General features: G+C 43.7%; 1 protein-coding gene across 2 annotated transcripts in view; it reads left to right on the forward strand.

Annotated features, from left to right (window-relative positions):
- Positions 1-15,913, forward strand: part of PRMT7 (protein arginine methyltransferase 7) — a 126,679-nt gene extending 110,766 nt beyond the window's left edge. For both annotated transcript variants that reach the window (XM_069740322.1, XM_069740321.1), the window contains exons 15-18: positions 11,543-11,617; positions 12,040-12,200; positions 13,803-13,899; positions 15,047-15,913. In XM_069740322.1, the coding sequence (XP_069596423.1) occupies positions 11,543-11,617; positions 12,040-12,200; positions 13,803-13,899; positions 15,047-15,211 (498 nt within the window). In that variant the 3' untranslated portion in view covers positions 15,212-15,913. The remainder of the gene's footprint in view (positions 1-11,542; positions 11,618-12,039; positions 12,201-13,802; positions 13,900-15,046) is intronic.
- Positions 15,914-17,745: the final 1,832 nt, after the last annotated feature.

Consider the following 17,745-nt stretch of genomic DNA (forward strand, 5'->3'; position numbering starts at 1 on the left):
GCACCACGCACACACTCACGTTCTCACACTCACGCTCACACACTCTCACATACACACTCACACAGCCTCTTGCACGGTACCACCAGTGGAACACTGTCGCGAACACCGCCGCCAGGATCAGCTGAATGATTCACTGGCTGACACCATCTTTGTACAGGAGGAGCGCATGCACATTTTTAACCTTCGTCTGGCTGACTAGCTACAATTGTAACTATTCCTTTTTAAAATTGAAATAACTTTTTTTTTCGAAAAGCCGTAGAGGGCTGAAATTTCGTGACATCTCTGCAGTTTTGGTCCAGAATATATTGGCCAAATTTCAATAAAATATATATGAAGGTACAATTGTACCTCTGCAGCCTGTTAATGTTGTAAAATTATGCAGCCTGAGGAAGGTTAACCCCTTACTGCCATTAGACGTACTATTCAGTCCATGTGGGGTGGGCCCTACTTCCCAAGGACGGAATAGTACGTCATACGCGATCGGCCGCGCTCACGGGGGGAGCGCGGCCGGGTGTCAGCTGCTTATTGCAGCTGACATCCGGCACTATGTGCCAGAAGCGGTCACGGACCGCCCCCGGCACATTAACCCCTGGCACACCGCGATCAAACATGATCGCGATGTGCCGGTGGTGCAGGGAAGCATCGCGCAGGGAGGGGGCTCCCTGCATGCTTCCCTGAGACCCCCGCAGCAACGCGATGTGATCGCTTTGCTGCGAGGGTCTCCTACCTTCCTCCCTGCAGCAAGGCCCGGATCCAATATGGCCGCGGAATCCGGGTCCTGCAGGGAGGGAGGTGGCTTACCAAGTGCCTACTCAGAGCAGGCACTTGGTAACGCTGCAGCGCTCTTTGACAGATCGGTGATCTGACAGAGTGCTGTGCAAACTGTCAGATCACCGATCTGTATTGTCCCCCCCTGGGACAAAGTAAAAAAGTTAAAAAAATTTACAAGTGTGTAAAAAAAAAATATATATTATTCCCATAAATACATTTCTTTATCTAAATTAAAAAAAAAGAATAAAAGTACACATATTTAGTATTGCCGCGTCCGTAACGACCCGACCTATAAAGCTGTCCCACTAGTTAACCCCTTCAGTAAACACCGTAAGAAAAAAAAAAAAAAAACGAGGCAAAAAACAACGCTTTATTATCATACCGCCGAACAAAAAGTGGAATAACACACGACCAAAAAGACGGATATAAATAACCATTTTACCGCTGAAAGCGTCATCTTGTCCCGCAAAAAACGAGCCGCCATACAGCAACATCAGCAAAAAAATAAAAAAGTTATAGTCCTCAGAATAAAGCGATGCGAAAATAATTTTTTCTATAAAATAGTTTTTATCGTATAAAAGTGCCAAAACATAAAAAAATGATATAAATGAGGTGTCGCTGTAATCGTACTGACCCGAAGAATAAAACTGCTTCATCAATTTTACCAAACGCGGAACGGTATAAACGCCTCCCCCAAAAGAAATTCATGAATAGCTGGTTTTTGGTCATTCTGCCTCACAAGAATCGGAATAAAAAGTGATAAAAAAATGTCACATGCCTGAAAATGTTACCAATAAAAACGTCAACTCGTCCCGCAAAAAACAAGACCTCACATGGCTCTGTGGACTCAAATATGGAAAAATTATAGCTCTCAAAATGTGGTAACGCAAAAAATATTTTTTGCAATAAAAAGCGTCTTTCAGTGTGTGACTGCTGCCAATCATAAAAATCCGCTAAAAAACCCGCTATAAAAGTAAATCAAACCCCCCCCTCATCACCCTCTTAGTTAGGGAAAAATTAAAAAAATGTATTTATTTCCATTTTCCCGTTAGGGTTAGGGCTAGGGTTAGGGCTAGGGTTAAGGCTACAGTTAGGGTTGGGGCTAAAGTTAGGGTTAGGGTTTGGATTACATTTGCGGTTGGGAATAGGGTTGGGATTAGGGTTAGGGGTGTGTCAGGGTTAGAGGTGTGGTTAGGGTTACTGTTGGGATTAGGGTTAGGGGTGTGTTTGGATTAGGGTTTCAGTTATAATTGGGGGGTTTCCACTGTTTAGACACATCAGGGGCTCTCCAAACGCGACATGGCGTCCGATCTCAATTCCAGCCAATTCTGCGTTGAAGTAAAACTGTGCTCCTTCCCCTCCGAGCTCTCCCGTGTGCCCAAACAGGAGTTTACCCCAACGTATGGGGTATCAGCGTACTCAGGACAAATTGGACAACAACTTTTGGGGTCCAATTTCTCCTGTTACCCTTGGGAAAATACAAAACTGGGGGCTAAAAAATAATTTTTGTGGGAAAAAAAAAGATTTTTTATTTTCACGGCTCTGCGTTATAAACTGTAGTGAAACACTTGGGGGCTCAAAGTTCTCACAACACATCTAGATAAGTTCGTGGGGGGGTCTAGTTTCCAATATGGGGTCACTTGTGGGGGGTTTCTACTGTTTAGGTATATTAGGGGCTCTGCAAACGCAATGTGACACCTGCAGACCATTCCATCTAAGTCTGCATTCCAAATGGCGCTCCTTCCCTTCCGAGCCCTCCCATGTGCCCAAACGGTGGTTCCCCCCCACATATGGGGTATCAACGCACTCAGGACAAATTGGACAACAACTTTTGGTGTCCAATTTCTCCTTTTACCCTCGAGAAAATACAAAACTGGGGGCTAAAAAATAATTTTGAGGGGAAATTTTTTTTTTATTTTCACGGCTCTGCGTTATAAACTGTAGTGAAATACTTGGGGGCTCAAAGTTCTCACAACACATCTAGATAAGTTCCTTGGGGGGGTCTAGTTTCCAATATGGGGTCACTTGTGGGGGGGGTTTCTACTGTTTAGGTACATTAGGGGCTCTGCAAACACAATGTGACGCCTGCAGACCATTCCATCTAAGTCTGTATTCCAAATGGCGCTCCTTCCCTTCCGAGCCCTCCCATGCGCCCAAAACGCTGGTTCCCCCCCACATATAGGGTATCAGCGCACTCAGGACAAATTGCACAACAACTTTTGGGGTCCAATTTCTCCTGTTACCCTCAGGAAAATACAAAATTGGGGGCTAAAAAATAATTTTTGTGGGAAAAAATTTTTGTTTTATTTTTACGGCTCTGCATTATAAACTTCTGTGAAGCTCTTGGTGGGTCAAAGTGCTCACCACACCTCTAGATAAGTTCCTTAGGGGGTCTACTTTCCAAAATAGTGTCACTTGTGGGGGTTTCAATGTTTAGGCACATCAGTGGCTCTCCAAACGCAACATGGCGTCCCATCTCAATTCCTGTCAATTTTGCATTGAAAGGTCAAACGGCGCTCCTTCCCTTCCGAACTCTCCCATGCGCCCAAACAGTGGTTTACCCCCACATATGTGGTATCAGAGTACTCAGGACAAATTGTTCAACAACTTTTGTGGTCCAATTTCTTCTCTTACCATTGGGAAAATAAACAATTAGGGGCGAAAAGATAATTTTTGTGAAAAAAAATAATTTTTTATTTTTACGGTTCTGCCTTATAAACTTCTGTGAAGCACTTGGTGGGTCAAAGTGCTCACCACACCTCTAGATAAGTTCCTTAGGGGGTCTACTTTCCAAAATGGTGTCACTTGTGGGGGGTTTCAATGTTTAGGCACATCAGTGGCTCTCCAAACGCAACATGGCGTCCCATCTCAATTCCAGTCAATTTTGCATTGAAAAGTCAAATGGCGCTCCTTCCCTTCCGAGCTCTGCCATGCGCCCAAACTGTGGTTAACCCCCACATATGGGGTATCGGCGTACTCAGGACAAATTGTACAACAACGTTTGGGGTCCATTTTCTCCTGTAACCCTTGGTAAAATAAAACAAATTGGAGCTGAAGTAAATTTTTTGTGAAAAAAAGTTAAATGTTAATTTTTATTTAAACATTCCAAAAATTCCTGTGAAACACCTGAAGGGTTAATAAACTTCTTGAATGTGGTTTTGAGAACCTTGAGGGGTGCAGTTTTTAGAATGGTGTCACACTTGGGTATTTTCTATCATATAGACCCCTCAAAATGACTTCAAATGAGATGTGGTCCCTAAAATAAAATGGTGTTGTAAAAATGAGAAATTGCTGGTCAACTTTTAACCCTTATAACTCCCTAACAAAAAAAATTTGGGTTCCAAAATTGTGCTGATGTAAAGTAGACATGTGGGAAACGTTACTTATTAAGTATTTTGTGTGACATATCTCTGATTTAATTGCATAAAAATTCAAAGTTGGAAAATTGCAAAATTTTCAAAATTTTCGCCAAATTTCCGTTTTTTTCACAAATAAACGCAGGTAATATCAAAGAAATTTTACCACTATCATGAAGTACAATATGTCACGAGAAAACAATGTCAGATTTACCGGATCCGTTGAAGCGTTCCAGAATTATAACCTCATAAAGGGACAGTGGTCAGAACGTGCAAACCACCCTTGGGGGTAAAGGGGTTAATGTGACCGCCGCTATCTGTCTGCACAAAGATGGCGGTGGTCTGATTTACTGCGCCTGCGCAAATTACGTGCAGGTGCAGTGAATCATTCGGCTGATCCCGGCGCCAGATGCGCGATGTGTCTACAGGTAGAGGAAGGCGGTCAAAATAAAGGGTTTTTCCCATGAACAAAAGTTCATTTTAAAAATTGACTGTGTCTGACCGTGTATGGAGCATACCACATCTCCTGGGCAGGGGAGGAAGCAAAAGATAATACCGACATTACAGCAGGGAATCACAGTGGATTCATTTTGTGAGGTAAAATATTTCACTGACTGTTCTTAAAAAATATTTGACCTCACAAAATGTATCCTCTGCGATCTCCTGCTGTAATGTCAGTATTGTCTTTTGCTTCCTCCCCTGCCCAGGAGATGTGGTATGTTCTGTACACGGTCAGACACAGACAATTTTTAAAATGAACTTTTGTTCATGGGAAAACCCCTTAAAAAGCAAATATCAACGCCAACATGGCTCCTCCTAAAAAGTACGTCAATGACAATGAAAGGAAAGCAGCAAAGGCACAACGTCGAAGACAACAACTGGCAAATGAGACTCTTGAAGAGCAAAGCATTGCTGGGATAAAAACAATGCATGTAAGCGTAGGTGTCAAGCACATGAGTCCCCTGATGCAAAAGTCATTAGATTATCACAGGATGCCATTAGGCAACAACAGTGCCTCATGCCTGCCCACATCTTGACATTACCACCCTCCCGATGCGATAGCGTCAAGCCTCTATCTAGTATTTAAATATTTCATATTACGTCTTTTACTTTAGTAGTAAACATATAATCAGGATGAGACTGTATTTAGAAAATCACACTTAAAAATATGATCTTAAAGGGAACCTGTCACCCCGTTTTTTCAAGAAGAGCTAAAAATAGCGTTAAATAGGGGCAGAGCTGGGCTTTACATTAGTGTATTTTGGAGCCTTTATTCCCCACCTATGCTGCCGAAATACCTTTGTAAAGTCGCCGTTTTGGGCTGTCACTCACGCTGGTCAGGTCATATGGGCGTGGTGACAGCGCTGTTTCTCCCCCAGATCTCCGTTGGTGGCGTAGTGGTGTGCGCATGTCCAAGTGGCGAATCCACTGCGCAGCTTCAAGGAAAATAGCGCGATCTGCGCTATTCAGCCGTTTATCGTGGGCGCGGCCATCTTTGTGAGGCCGCGCATGCGCAGATGGTTCTTCTCAGCTTCCCGGGGCTTCAGGAAAATGGCCCCAGGATGCCGCGCGTGCGCAGATGGAGATCGCGGCGGCCATTTTCCTACAGCCGAGATGCGAACTCGGCTTCAGGAAAATGGCCGTCGAGATCGCCAAAACGGGGTGACAAGTTCCCTTTAAGGAGAGCCCAACTTGTACAACCTCTGTCAAAAATTATGGAATCACCAGCCTTGGAGGATGTTCATTCAGTTGTTTAATTTTGTAGAAAAAAAGCAGATCACAGACATGGCACAAAACTAAAGTCATTTCAAATGGCAACTTTCTGCCTTTAAGAAACAGTAAAAGAAATCAAGAACAAAAAATGTGGTAGTCAGTAATGGTGACTTTTTTTAACCAAGCATAGGGTAAAAATTATGGAGTCACTCAATTATGAGGGAAAAAATTATGGAATCATGAAAAACAAACAAACACTCCAGTACCTCACTAGTATTATGTTGCACCACCTCTGGCTTTTATAACAGCTTGCAGTCTCTGAGGCATGGACTTAATGAGTGTCAAACAGTACTCTTCATCAGTCTGGCTCCAACTTTCTCTGATTGCTGTTGCCAGATCAGCTTTGCAGGTTGGAGCCTTGTCATGGACCATTTTCTTCAACTTCCACCAAAGATTTTCAATTGGATTGAGATCCGGACTATTTGCTGGCCATGACATTGACCTTATGTGTCTTTTTCAGGGAATGTTTTCACAGTTTTTGCTCTATGGCAGGATGCATTATCATCTTGAAAAATGATTTCAACATCCCCAAACATTTTTTCAATTGATGGGATAAGAAAAGTGTCCAAAATATCAACATAAACGTGTGCATTTATTGAAGATGTAATGACAGCCATCTCCCCAGTGCCTTTTCCTGACATGCAGCCCCATATCATCAATGACTGTGGAAATTTGTATGTTCTCTTCAGGCAGTCATCTTTATAAATCTCATTGGAACGGCACCAAACAAAAGTTCCAGCATCATCACCTTGCCCTATGCAGATTCGCGATTCATCACTGAATATGACTTCCATCCAGTCATCCACAGTCCACGATTGCTTTTCCTTAGCCCATTGTAACCTTGTTTTTTTCTGTTTAGGTGTTAATGATGGCTTTCGTTTAGCTTTTCTGTATGTAAATCCCATTTCCTTAAGGTGGCTTCTTACTGTTCGGTCACAGACGTTGACTCCAGTTTCCACCCATTCATTCCTCATTTGGTTTCTTGTGCATTTCCTGTTTTGGAGACATATTGCTTTAAGTTTCCGGTCTTGACGCTTTGATGTCTTCCTTGGTCGACCAGTATGTTTGCCTTTAACAACCTTCCCATGTTTGTATTTGGTCCAGATTTTAGACATAGCTGACTGGAACAACCAACATCTTTTGCACCATTGCGTGATGATTTACCCTCTTTTAAGAATTTGATAATCCTTTCCTTTGTTTCAGTTGACATCTTTCGTGTTGAAGCCATGATTCATGTCAGTCCACTTGGTGCAACAGCTCTCCAAGGTGTGATCACACCTTTTTAGATGCAGACTAGCGAGCAGATCTAATTTGATGCAGGTGTTATTTTTGAGAATGAAAATTTACAGGGTGATTCCATAATTTTTTCCCACATAATTAAGTGACTCCAATATTTTTACCCTATGCCTGGTTACAAAAAGTAACCATTACTTACTAACACATTTTTTGTTCTTGATTTCTTTTACTGTTTCTTAAAGCCAGAAAGTGGCCATTTTGAAATTACTTTCGTTTTGTGCCATGTCTGTGATCTGCTTTTTTCTACAAAATTAAACAACTGAATGAACATCCTCCAAGGCCGATGATTACCGTATATACTCGAGTATAAGCCGAGATTTTCAGCCCATTTTTGGGGGCTGGAAGTCCCCCTCTCAGCTTATACTTGAGTCATACCCGGGGGTCGGCGGGGGAGCGGGGGCTGTGTAATTATACTTACCTACTCCGGGCGCGGTCCCTGGACGTCCCTGCTTCTTCCAGCTCTGCAGATTCTTCCTTTACTGAGCGGTCACACGGTACCGCTCATTACAGTAATGAATATGCGGCTCCACCTCCCATAGAGGTGGAGCCACATATTCATTACTGTAATGAGCGGTAACTGTGACCGCTCAATACAGGAAGAAGATGCAGCGGTGGAAGAAGCAGGGACACAGCGCCAGGAGTAGGTAAGTATACAGGGAGGGGGAGCGCAGCGCTGCGCGATATTTACCTCTCCTCGTTCCAGTGCGGCTCCGTCTTCAGCATCCTCTGACTGTGACGCTCAGGTCAGAGGGCGCGGTGACGTAGTCAGTGCGCGCCCTCTGCTGAATGTCAGTGCCGAAGACGGAGCCGCACAAGGAGCAGGTAACTATTGAAAGTGCTGGGGGTCCTGAGCGAAGAGAGGTGAGTATGTGATTTTTTTTTTTTTATTGCAGCAAAAGCATATGGAGCAAGTGACTATACGGAGCATCTTATGGGGCCATAACACTTGTGCAGCACTATATGGGGCAAGTGACTATATGGAGCATCTTATGGGGCCATAACACTTGTGCAGCATTATATGGGGCAAGTGACTATACGGAGCATCTTATGGGGCCATAACGCTTGTGCAGCACTATATGGGGCAAGTGGCTATACGGAGCATCTTATGGGGCCATAACTCTTGTGCAGCACTATATGGGGCAAGTGGCTGTATGGAGCATCTTATGGGGCCATAACACTTGTGAAGCACTATATGGGGCAAGTGACTATACGGAGCATCTTATGGGGCCATAACACTTGTGCAGCACTATATGGGGCAAGTGGCTGTATGGAGCATCTTATGGGGCCATAACGCTTGTGCAGCACTATATGGGGCAAGTGACTGTACGGAGCATCTTATGGGGCCATAACACTTGTGCAGCACTATATGGGGCAAGTGGCTGTATGGAGCATCTTATGGGGCCATAACGCTTGTGCAGCACTATATGGGGCAAGTGACTGTACGGAGCATCTTATGGGGCCATAACGCTTGTGCAGCACTATATGGGGCAAGTGACTGTACGGAGCATCTTATGGGGCCATAACGCTTGTGCAGCACTATATGGGGCAAGTGGCTGTATGGAGCATCTTATGGGGCCATAACGCTTGTGCAGCACTATATGGGGCAAATATCTCTATGGAGCATCTTATGGGGCCCTTATTACCCTTTATGCAGGATTATATGGGGCACATTTTAATATGGAGCATCTAATGGGGCCCATCAAACTTTATGGAGCATTATATGGGGCTCCTGATTCAATATGGATATTCAAAAACACTTAACCTACTGATGTCTCAACTAATTTTACTTTTATTGGTATCTATTTTTACTTTAGAAATTTACCGGTAGCTGCTGCATTTTCCACCCTAGGCTTATACTCGAGTCATTAAGTTTTCCCATTTTTTTGTGGCAAAATTAGGGGGGTCGGCTTATACTCGAGTATATACGGTACATACGGTAATTTTGTCAGGGTTGTACAAATGTAACCGAGAACTCAAGTAACACGCCTTTTTTGAAAATGGTATAGTATATTGTTTTTTCAAAATTGCACATGAAAATTTTGTATTTGACTCCTCAAAAACAAAATAACAACAAACCTAATCTTGTGACAAATCAAATTAAGGCCTGTACCATTCTAAACCAAACGGTGTCGCTTTATCCTATTTCTACCCCGAGATATGATATAAAATGTAACAAGCCCAAAATTCAGACTTTTTCAAAAGTTTAGAAATCTATAAAAAATTAACTAATGAAGATAAAAATGTTAAACTTTCTTTTTGTAAAGTAGCACTTAAAAAACAAGCCAACAAGCAGAAAAATCAGAAGACATTGGGTAAAAAAATATTCAGATTTGGATCACTTGACATGGGATTTCCATTTTTGCCTTCTGTAAATGCATCTAACAAGGACCACGATGGCTCTGCCTGTACATCATGTTTAATTACCACTGAACCATGATCCTGCAGATCTATTCCTGACATGCTTTGTTTATAGTGAGATTTTGTTTCCCATTATCTCTTGTTGTCTCTTTTTATAATTCAGATGCTCCTTCTCCCTATGGTAATGCAAGCACTTCAGCGCATGGTTGTGATATTCTTCTGACCATCACAAAGAAGTAATTGTGTCTTTGTTCTGCTCAATTTACAAGAAGCCAGGATTGAGAATTGTCCTGTGCGGAGCGGCGGCTCCTGGTCCCTGTTTATTATAGTCACATGCCTTCGATGGCCTTTTACCCGCTCAGCCTGCATGGGTTGCTGTACATTCATGTTCTCTCTGATATCGCACAGCTTTAACCACTGAGGCTTTGCCTTTGATATATCATGTAGTGATTTCCGCAGTCACAAGTGAGGAACAAGCGTGTGAAGAGGAGCGACATTAGTTCATCATTTACTTCCATGATAAATGTTATTATATTGTATCAGGTTATGTCTAGATGTATAATAGCACTTTTACATTTGTGGTGAAAGGTTGCTCAGAAATGAGAAATCATGGCTGTTCTCTTCCAAAAAATGGCGACACACAATTTTTATGTAGTTTTGCAGCTCGGTTCACTTCAAATATGCAGAGCTGCAATTTCAAACACAGCCCCATAATCCGGTATCTCACTGTTTCTGGGAGAAAGAAGCTTGTTGTTCTAGTTCTGAACAACTCTTTAAAGAGTTAGATTTATGATGGCTGAACCCACTGATGTCAAAAGTGTAATATATCTGGGCACCACAGACAATTGATTGTCAGGGAAGATCAGGTACCAGCATGCCGGATTTCAGACTGCCAGTCCTTTCATTCTGCCTGAGATAAGCCACCATCAGAGATGTCTGGTAGAGGGTCTCTCATGGAGAACACAGGAGCGCTCCTGTGTATGGGACAGTCAGACAATTCTGGTGTGGCCAGAACGATTGTCTCACAGCCATGTAATGTGTGTAGGGGCTTTACTCCAAAAAATGCAAGTTAAAGGGAACCTGCCAGCAGGATTGTGCTCTGTAACCTACACACAGTGTCAGGTCGGCGCCGTTATACTGATTACAGTGATACCTGGGGTGATGAAATCTGTCTTGTGGTTGTTGTTTAATCTGTATTTGTAGTTTCAGTTAATGAGATTCTGGTGATCCGGGCGGCCTGTGGACGGGGCTGTGCGTGGTCTGTGGACGGGGCTTTATGTGTTCCTCTGCTTACATATGCATCTGTATGGGCTTATGACATTTTTTTTTTGCTTCAACAAAATGGCTTGTGCAGTGGCAGCTATCGGCAAGAAATGCAATTAATGTGCGCAAACCTTGCCCACTGGTGGGTGGCACTTGCACGCAAATTGAGAGCATCACTTGCAGATAGATGTTACTGTGCATGCGCCGGCCCCATTTTACTGGTATTAACTTATTTTTTGAAAGACCATAATATAAACTGCGCAAGCGCAGTATGTAAACTAGGGGGCAGGTCAGTGAGGGATCAGCAGTCTGCATTATGAATACCTAATCAGAGCACCACATGAAGACCCCCCAACAGCGCCGCCCCGGGGCACGGGTATATCATTAACTCAAAACTGAAAATAAAGATCAAAGAACAACCATAAGACGGATTTCATCAACCCAGGCATCATTGTAATCGGTATAATGGTGCCGACCTGACACTGTGTGTAGGTTACTGTGCACAATCCTGATAGGTTCCCTTTAATCTAATCCTTGGATAGGGGATAACTTACTGATCGCTGGACGTCTGACCTGGAACCTTCATGTAGTAAATGCAGCTAGTGACATCCTATCGGTATTATGGGCATCACAGTTAGCAGCAGATTGCATTGATAATATCTATTAGCAGAACTGATTCACATTATTTTCTTATTTATTTATTTTTCTACTTGTCGTTGCTTTAGGACCTTTGGAGGATCAGAAGTCCATGTGGAAATTGTGAAGGATTTGATGTCAGTATTATGGATAAAATGATAAAGGTGTGACATTTTCTTTCCTAAAATGTGTGCTTCCAGACACCTCCATCTCATCTGATAGATCATGTTCTAAATAGGCAATCTGCAAGTCACTAATTTGTCCTACCCCGAGGGGCTGGCCACCAGGAGACTCATTCTTTCCAATTCAGATCTGATCCTCATTTTTTACCATCAGCTGCAATATGGCAGTAAGAAGTAATAGGATAGATGTGTGGTGTATGGGCCACATGGACCCCATAAGCAATGCTGAGCACTAGAAAACATCCGACGGAGCCAAGTGCAGAATGCAGTAAAGTAGATGAGTTTCACAATGCTGCTGTGATTTAGGTATTCTATACCTTTTAGGCAATAATCCCTACAATGTTAAAAGAATTAGTAGTTTGTTGTTTCACAGTTGTATTATATGTTTTTTTCATTCTTGTCAGAAATCTTTGGATTTTCGTGAATCTCAGGAAGCCGAGCCTCATCCTCTCTGGGAATACCCATGCAGAGCTCTGTCTGATCCCACAAAGGTTATAACATTTGATTTCCTCCATGAAGTCCCTACTGAAGATATGAAAGCAGAAGGCTATGTGAACCTGACAAGGTGAGAATCACTGTGTGTCCTCGCTAGCTAATTCGCTACATGTTGTAAGACCAGACTGTGGCATGAACGCTCTATTTATTTTACACTTCTTAATGTTGAAATGGCAAACCCAAGAAGGAAAAGTTGTGGAGATCCCAGGATGGGCAGACATGGTATTGATATGTAAATGATAAAAAAATGTAAACAACATTTTCAAACACATTCCGATTAATTCAATGGAGAGTATGCTCCACCATGCACAGAAATCCCCCCACTTACACGCCTTAGCTGCTATCATTGGTTATTAATGATTGAGAAATGTTCTGTTCCGCTGAAATAACTTGTGCAAATCATTAAGATCCGCTGCTAGCAGCTCCCTTTGTAGTTGCCTACTAATGACATCTGAGATGTGCTCAATCGGAGGCAAGTCTGGGGATGCTACATACCATGGCAGCACATTTAGGCTATGGAGGAGGCTCACAATAGCATGAGCAACATGCAGCTTGGCGTGTTCAAAAACAGTTCTGAGACACTTTGGAGGAATGGCCATACAACTAGTGCCACAACCAAACCAATCTGTTAGTGTCCCCAGAATGGAGACTGGATTATGCCACCCCACACTATGATCCATGAGTGGGCCTGGTGTGATGGTCCCTCATGAAAGCCTCTTGATGGCATCGCGCACATGGTCTCCTGACCAATCTCCGGCTATCCTTGTGTCCAAAGTAAAAATGTGACTCATCAATAGCCCTTTATTCCAACTTCCATTGCCGTCTTGTTCTGCGCCATGATAGTCTTTGAGAGAAAAAATAACTTAAAATAAATTCATCAGTAAGACAAAGTACATGAAAACTTATTCAGTGTTTTTAAGAAATGGAGAAATGTAGTAATGGTCACACTTAGTTGAAATTGAATATCACCTTCAATCAGAGTCTAGAGATGAAAACTTCCGAGATGACCGCCATAGCAGGAGATTGTCTCCTACAAGATGCCTTTTCCAGGAAGGGATGGAGAAAGCAACTTCCATTTATCATAAAATGAAGAACAGAATGTGTATTACTTCTAGGCTCTGAGAGTAAGACTGATGTTACACATGATGATAGTCATACACACCGGCAGCAGATTCCCTGTCATGGCTGCTTTTATTTTTCTCCTCTAGGAATAGTGGAAGATAAAGGCCAGCTAGTGGCTGCTTACATTACATTAAGGGTTTACAGTGGAGCCAACTCGTTGATGCGCCATTACTTTCTGCTGATGGAATTTATCAGTAGTCAATAGATGGAAATCTTTAATTCATCTAGGTGTCATTTTCTGACGTGATTATTATTATTATTATTATTATTATTATACATTTTTATAGCGCCATTTATTCCATGGCGCTTTACATGTGAATACGGGGCAAATATAGACAAATACATTAAACATGAGCAGATAACAAGGCACACGAGTACATAAGGAGGGAGGACCCTGCCCGCGAGGGCTCACAGTCTGCAGGGGGTGGGTGAGGATACACTAGGAGAGGGAAGAGCTGGCTGTACGGCTGTTCAGTAGGTTGAGGATGGCATGGCTGCCTATACTGGGCACTTCACCCAATAGTCTAACCTGCTTTATTCCGTGTGACAGGTCAGGCGTGTGTCATGGAGTAGTGCTGTGGATGTCCTACCAGCTCACAGAGGACAGTTCTATCAGCACCGGACTGTTGGAAGTGTCCGATGAGACAGTGAGTAAATAATAGTTCCTGGTTAGTAGCTCCTAAATCCGGCTTCCCGCTCTGTAACAATGATGCCTGCGGTATAACATATACAATGTTTGCGTTTTATGAGGAAGTAGAGGAATTTTGTTGCGTCACATGATTGTTTGACTGCCGGCTAGCTGGTCCATCTCCCCAATACACAGGACTCCTCAGCCTGTTCTCTATGAGAGCCACTGTCACAATAGTCTGGCAGTAGACCCCTTCTCCACTGAACAAAAGATTTCCCACCACCGAACACTTATGTTTCCCGATAATCTTATGGGACAGTCGGGACACCATCATATACATTTATTAGGCTGACCCTGCTGAAATCTGCAGTTCCTGCAAACTTTTGTCTATCACATAAGGGGGCCTGAAGAACTATTCTGCCCTTACCACTTCTTTGAAAAACTGACATTTGTCTTTAGAGTACAGATGTGCCTAAGCACAGACGCTGGCTGGGGGTTACAGGGCGACCTAAGTTTGCTAGGTGTCGCTGCTACATTGAAGCGCAATACAAGTGAATAGGGTCTCATTGCTATCCTGAGGGTACTACAACGACGACAAGCAAGGCACAAGAAATCTGTCAGACTTTTTGCAACTTGCCTGCCAAAGTATTGTCGATTTCATAAAACGTCGCCATTCACTTTGCTTGCGCTATAATGTAGCCGTGACACCTGGCAATCTTTGGTCATGCGACAAGTGTCACACCAAAGTCACTATGTAGCCCCAGCCAACAAAAAGTTCTCTTTAATAGATTAATTAGATCCAACTGTCCAGACTCATTTTGTGGTCTCTTAGATGGTGGTGCAGATCTTCCTAGAAAGCATGTACCTTATAGAAAATACCTTGAGTGGAGATCATTGATCGGTTAGGGCTTATCATCTTCTCCGAGAACCTACACCCACTCTATCCATGAGATGCAGTCCATGAGAAGATCCCCTCATTAGGGCACCATTTATTATTTATGGAACTGACTGATGTTGTAGAGTGCCATAACTCTACATTACACAACTGTCCAGAGCGCTGTCTAAAAAGTGTGGCAAAATTTTGGATTTCTTGTTTTCATTTGCTAACCTTATTCTGAAAAGGAATAATAATAAGGGATCCTGTCTTGTTCCTTTCTGTATTCCAGGGCAGCTGTCAGTGGTATCCACACTGCAAGCAAGCAGTTTACTTTTTCAGCTCTCTCTGGGACCTGGGCCCGGCCCCGACGGACAGCCAGAGCTCGGTCACTTACCAGTTGACATTTAAGCCACAGCTGGGAGACGTCCGCATGAGTTTCACCCCTCAGTGTTAGCCTTCAGGGGCTCAGTAGGAATCCTGTGGCCTGCAGGGCCCCTGATTATTGTGTTTGGTCTCAGCTGTTTTTTAGTACAAGTTATTTAATTTCTGTGTTTTAAAGAATACCTGACTGCGTCTGTGGCTGGTTTATGAGATAGTGGACAGCCACAGACGAATCATTTTACTAACTTATTATTATTAACAATGTCCCTGACAGTCACTAATTACAGTGTAAAGTGCCTAACGTTGTAGCAACACTCAGGTCTAATCTCCCAAATGCTCCTCCACTCCACACATCCTGCTCTTACTCTCAACACGCAAGATCATGGTGTCATCACAAGATTTTCCACTTTCCAGTAAAACAGCGCTGTTACATTAGTTTTAGTTAAAATTGGGAGATCTCTCGTTAAGACTTTTATGTTATGTTGCGCTTTGACAGTAAGTGGACCATGGATGGTTGTGGGATCCCGCTTTGTATCAGGACTTTTTGTAGAAGGTCAGGTCCTTTACCATGTAATTGGTGTAACTGGGGACTGTTATGGGCTTTTTTTCCTATATGTGACTTAGTAAAGTCATCTGTCTGCGGCTGGCCACTGATTCTCAATATATAAGGCAGCCGCAGACAGGTAACAGGTACTATTTAAGTAGGGAACCATGCTTGTACATTATATGAATATGTGTCCTGTAAAGTAAAGTATATTTATATCCCTACTGGTCAGTTTGTGGTTTGATTGTAGTGTTTAGTATATACCGTAATTCTGGTTTTAGGACACTTTTTCTTCCTAATGGTTTCTCACTTTGCAAACATTTTCTGATTTTGCCTATGTTTCATGTCTGTGTTTGACACATTCCCCTCATGTAAATGAATATTCTTTCATGCTTTCTTTTGGACAATCCTATGAAGATGGCCCCCAACAATCGGCTGATCGCAGGATGTTCTGTTGCTGAGATTACTAGTGATCAACTTGAATTTGCTGGAGACTTCTGCTGATTTTGTGAATTTCCCCATCACACTGGGCTAACTCTGTGAGGCACGATGTGCTGCATTATCTTCTCTGTAACCAACCACTGGCTTAGAGATGAGACTCTTTCAATGAGATCCCCGCTTTATTAGCCAGGTCATAACTGAGTCATTCTCAAAAAGGATATCTGGTGGGCTGGAAAAGAGGAAAAACCTGTCTAGATGAAGCTGCCAGCCCAGGAGAGAGAGGGTATAGCAATTGATATAGACGACTCAGCGGCTAGAAAGTCGACCGTATAGGGCAGGATGACCACGCCTCTAGGGTGCAAGAGGAACATGACGGCCGCCATGACCCTTGCGAACACTCAGGGTGCGGCAACAAGACCGAAGGACAACGTTGTGACTTGAAAATGCTGTCTGCGAATAGAAAAGTGAAGGAAGGGGAAAATAGGAATGCGAAGGTAAGAATCCCGAATGTCGGTGGATGCCAGAAACTCTACCCTTTTTCCGTTGAAGTAATGGCTGAGCGGAGGAACTCCATCCGAGGAAGGAGGACCTTTTCCAGCTTGGTAAAAGTTTGAGGTCCAGGATTGGTCTTAGGCTAGGTTCCCATTGCGTTAATGGGACCGCGCTAAAGGACAGCGTTGCATGGCGAAATTAACGCCTTGCAACGCGTCCGTTAGCGCGCCCATTCACGGCAATGGGAACGCGCATCTTCGGCACGCGCTAGCGATGCGCCGGTGTTTTGTGGCGCGCCGCGGACGCTGCTTGCAGCATCCGCGGCGCACCCGAGGTCTGTTCCACGCTCTCGCAGATCGGGGATCTGCGAGAGGGGGACGTTAACGCGACCACGAAACGCGGCCCCTTAAAAAACATTGCATTAGCGCAATCCGCTAGCGCTAAACGGATTGCACTAACGCAATGTGACCCTAGCCTTACTTTTCGGTGCCCCCTTTTGGAACCAAGATCCCTTAGATCTAGACCGTCCTGGACAATTCTTCCACTGCTGGTTGGGTCTATAGAAAACATGCGATCCTAGGGAGTGATGTCAGAGGCTTTTTGAACGCAGAGTACGCTTCCATACTCTGAGCTATAATGCCCTTCTGAGTGTAATGGCACTTGCTGCTGACAGCGCCGCTCAACTAGCTGCATCCAAGAGGAGTGAACCAGCTAGTCTCCCGCTCAAGAAATTTGATTGACCAGCTGTACTGTCTTCGGGAAAAGGTTACTGATGTGAATCAAAGTAGTTAAGATCTCCAACCAGGAGACCATTGCTCTAGCAACCCATGCGGTGGCTAAGGAAGGGTAGAGCACTCAACCCGAGGCTGCAAGACGGAACCAACCAGATTTACTATCTGACAGACCGTTGTAATTTTAATTGATGACCCATTGGGCAGGAATACTGGTAGACAAACCACAGGAGATTCTACCCGGATATTCTGCCAAGTGGCAGAATGCGCGGCTGCATCCAGGTCAGGAAAAGCCGTCTCTTGCAACCGCCGCTCTACTTTGACAGTGCAGAGTTAAAATGATGAACCCTCAATCCACCACCCTCTTAACAGGGAAGTGGAGAGGGATCGTCCGCCTTC

Source organism: Ranitomeya imitator, chromosome 9, assembly GCF_032444005.1.
Source record: "Ranitomeya imitator isolate aRanImi1 chromosome 9, aRanImi1.pri, whole genome shotgun sequence".
NCBI classification, from domain to species: domain Eukaryota; kingdom Metazoa; phylum Chordata; class Amphibia; order Anura; family Dendrobatidae; genus Ranitomeya; species Ranitomeya imitator.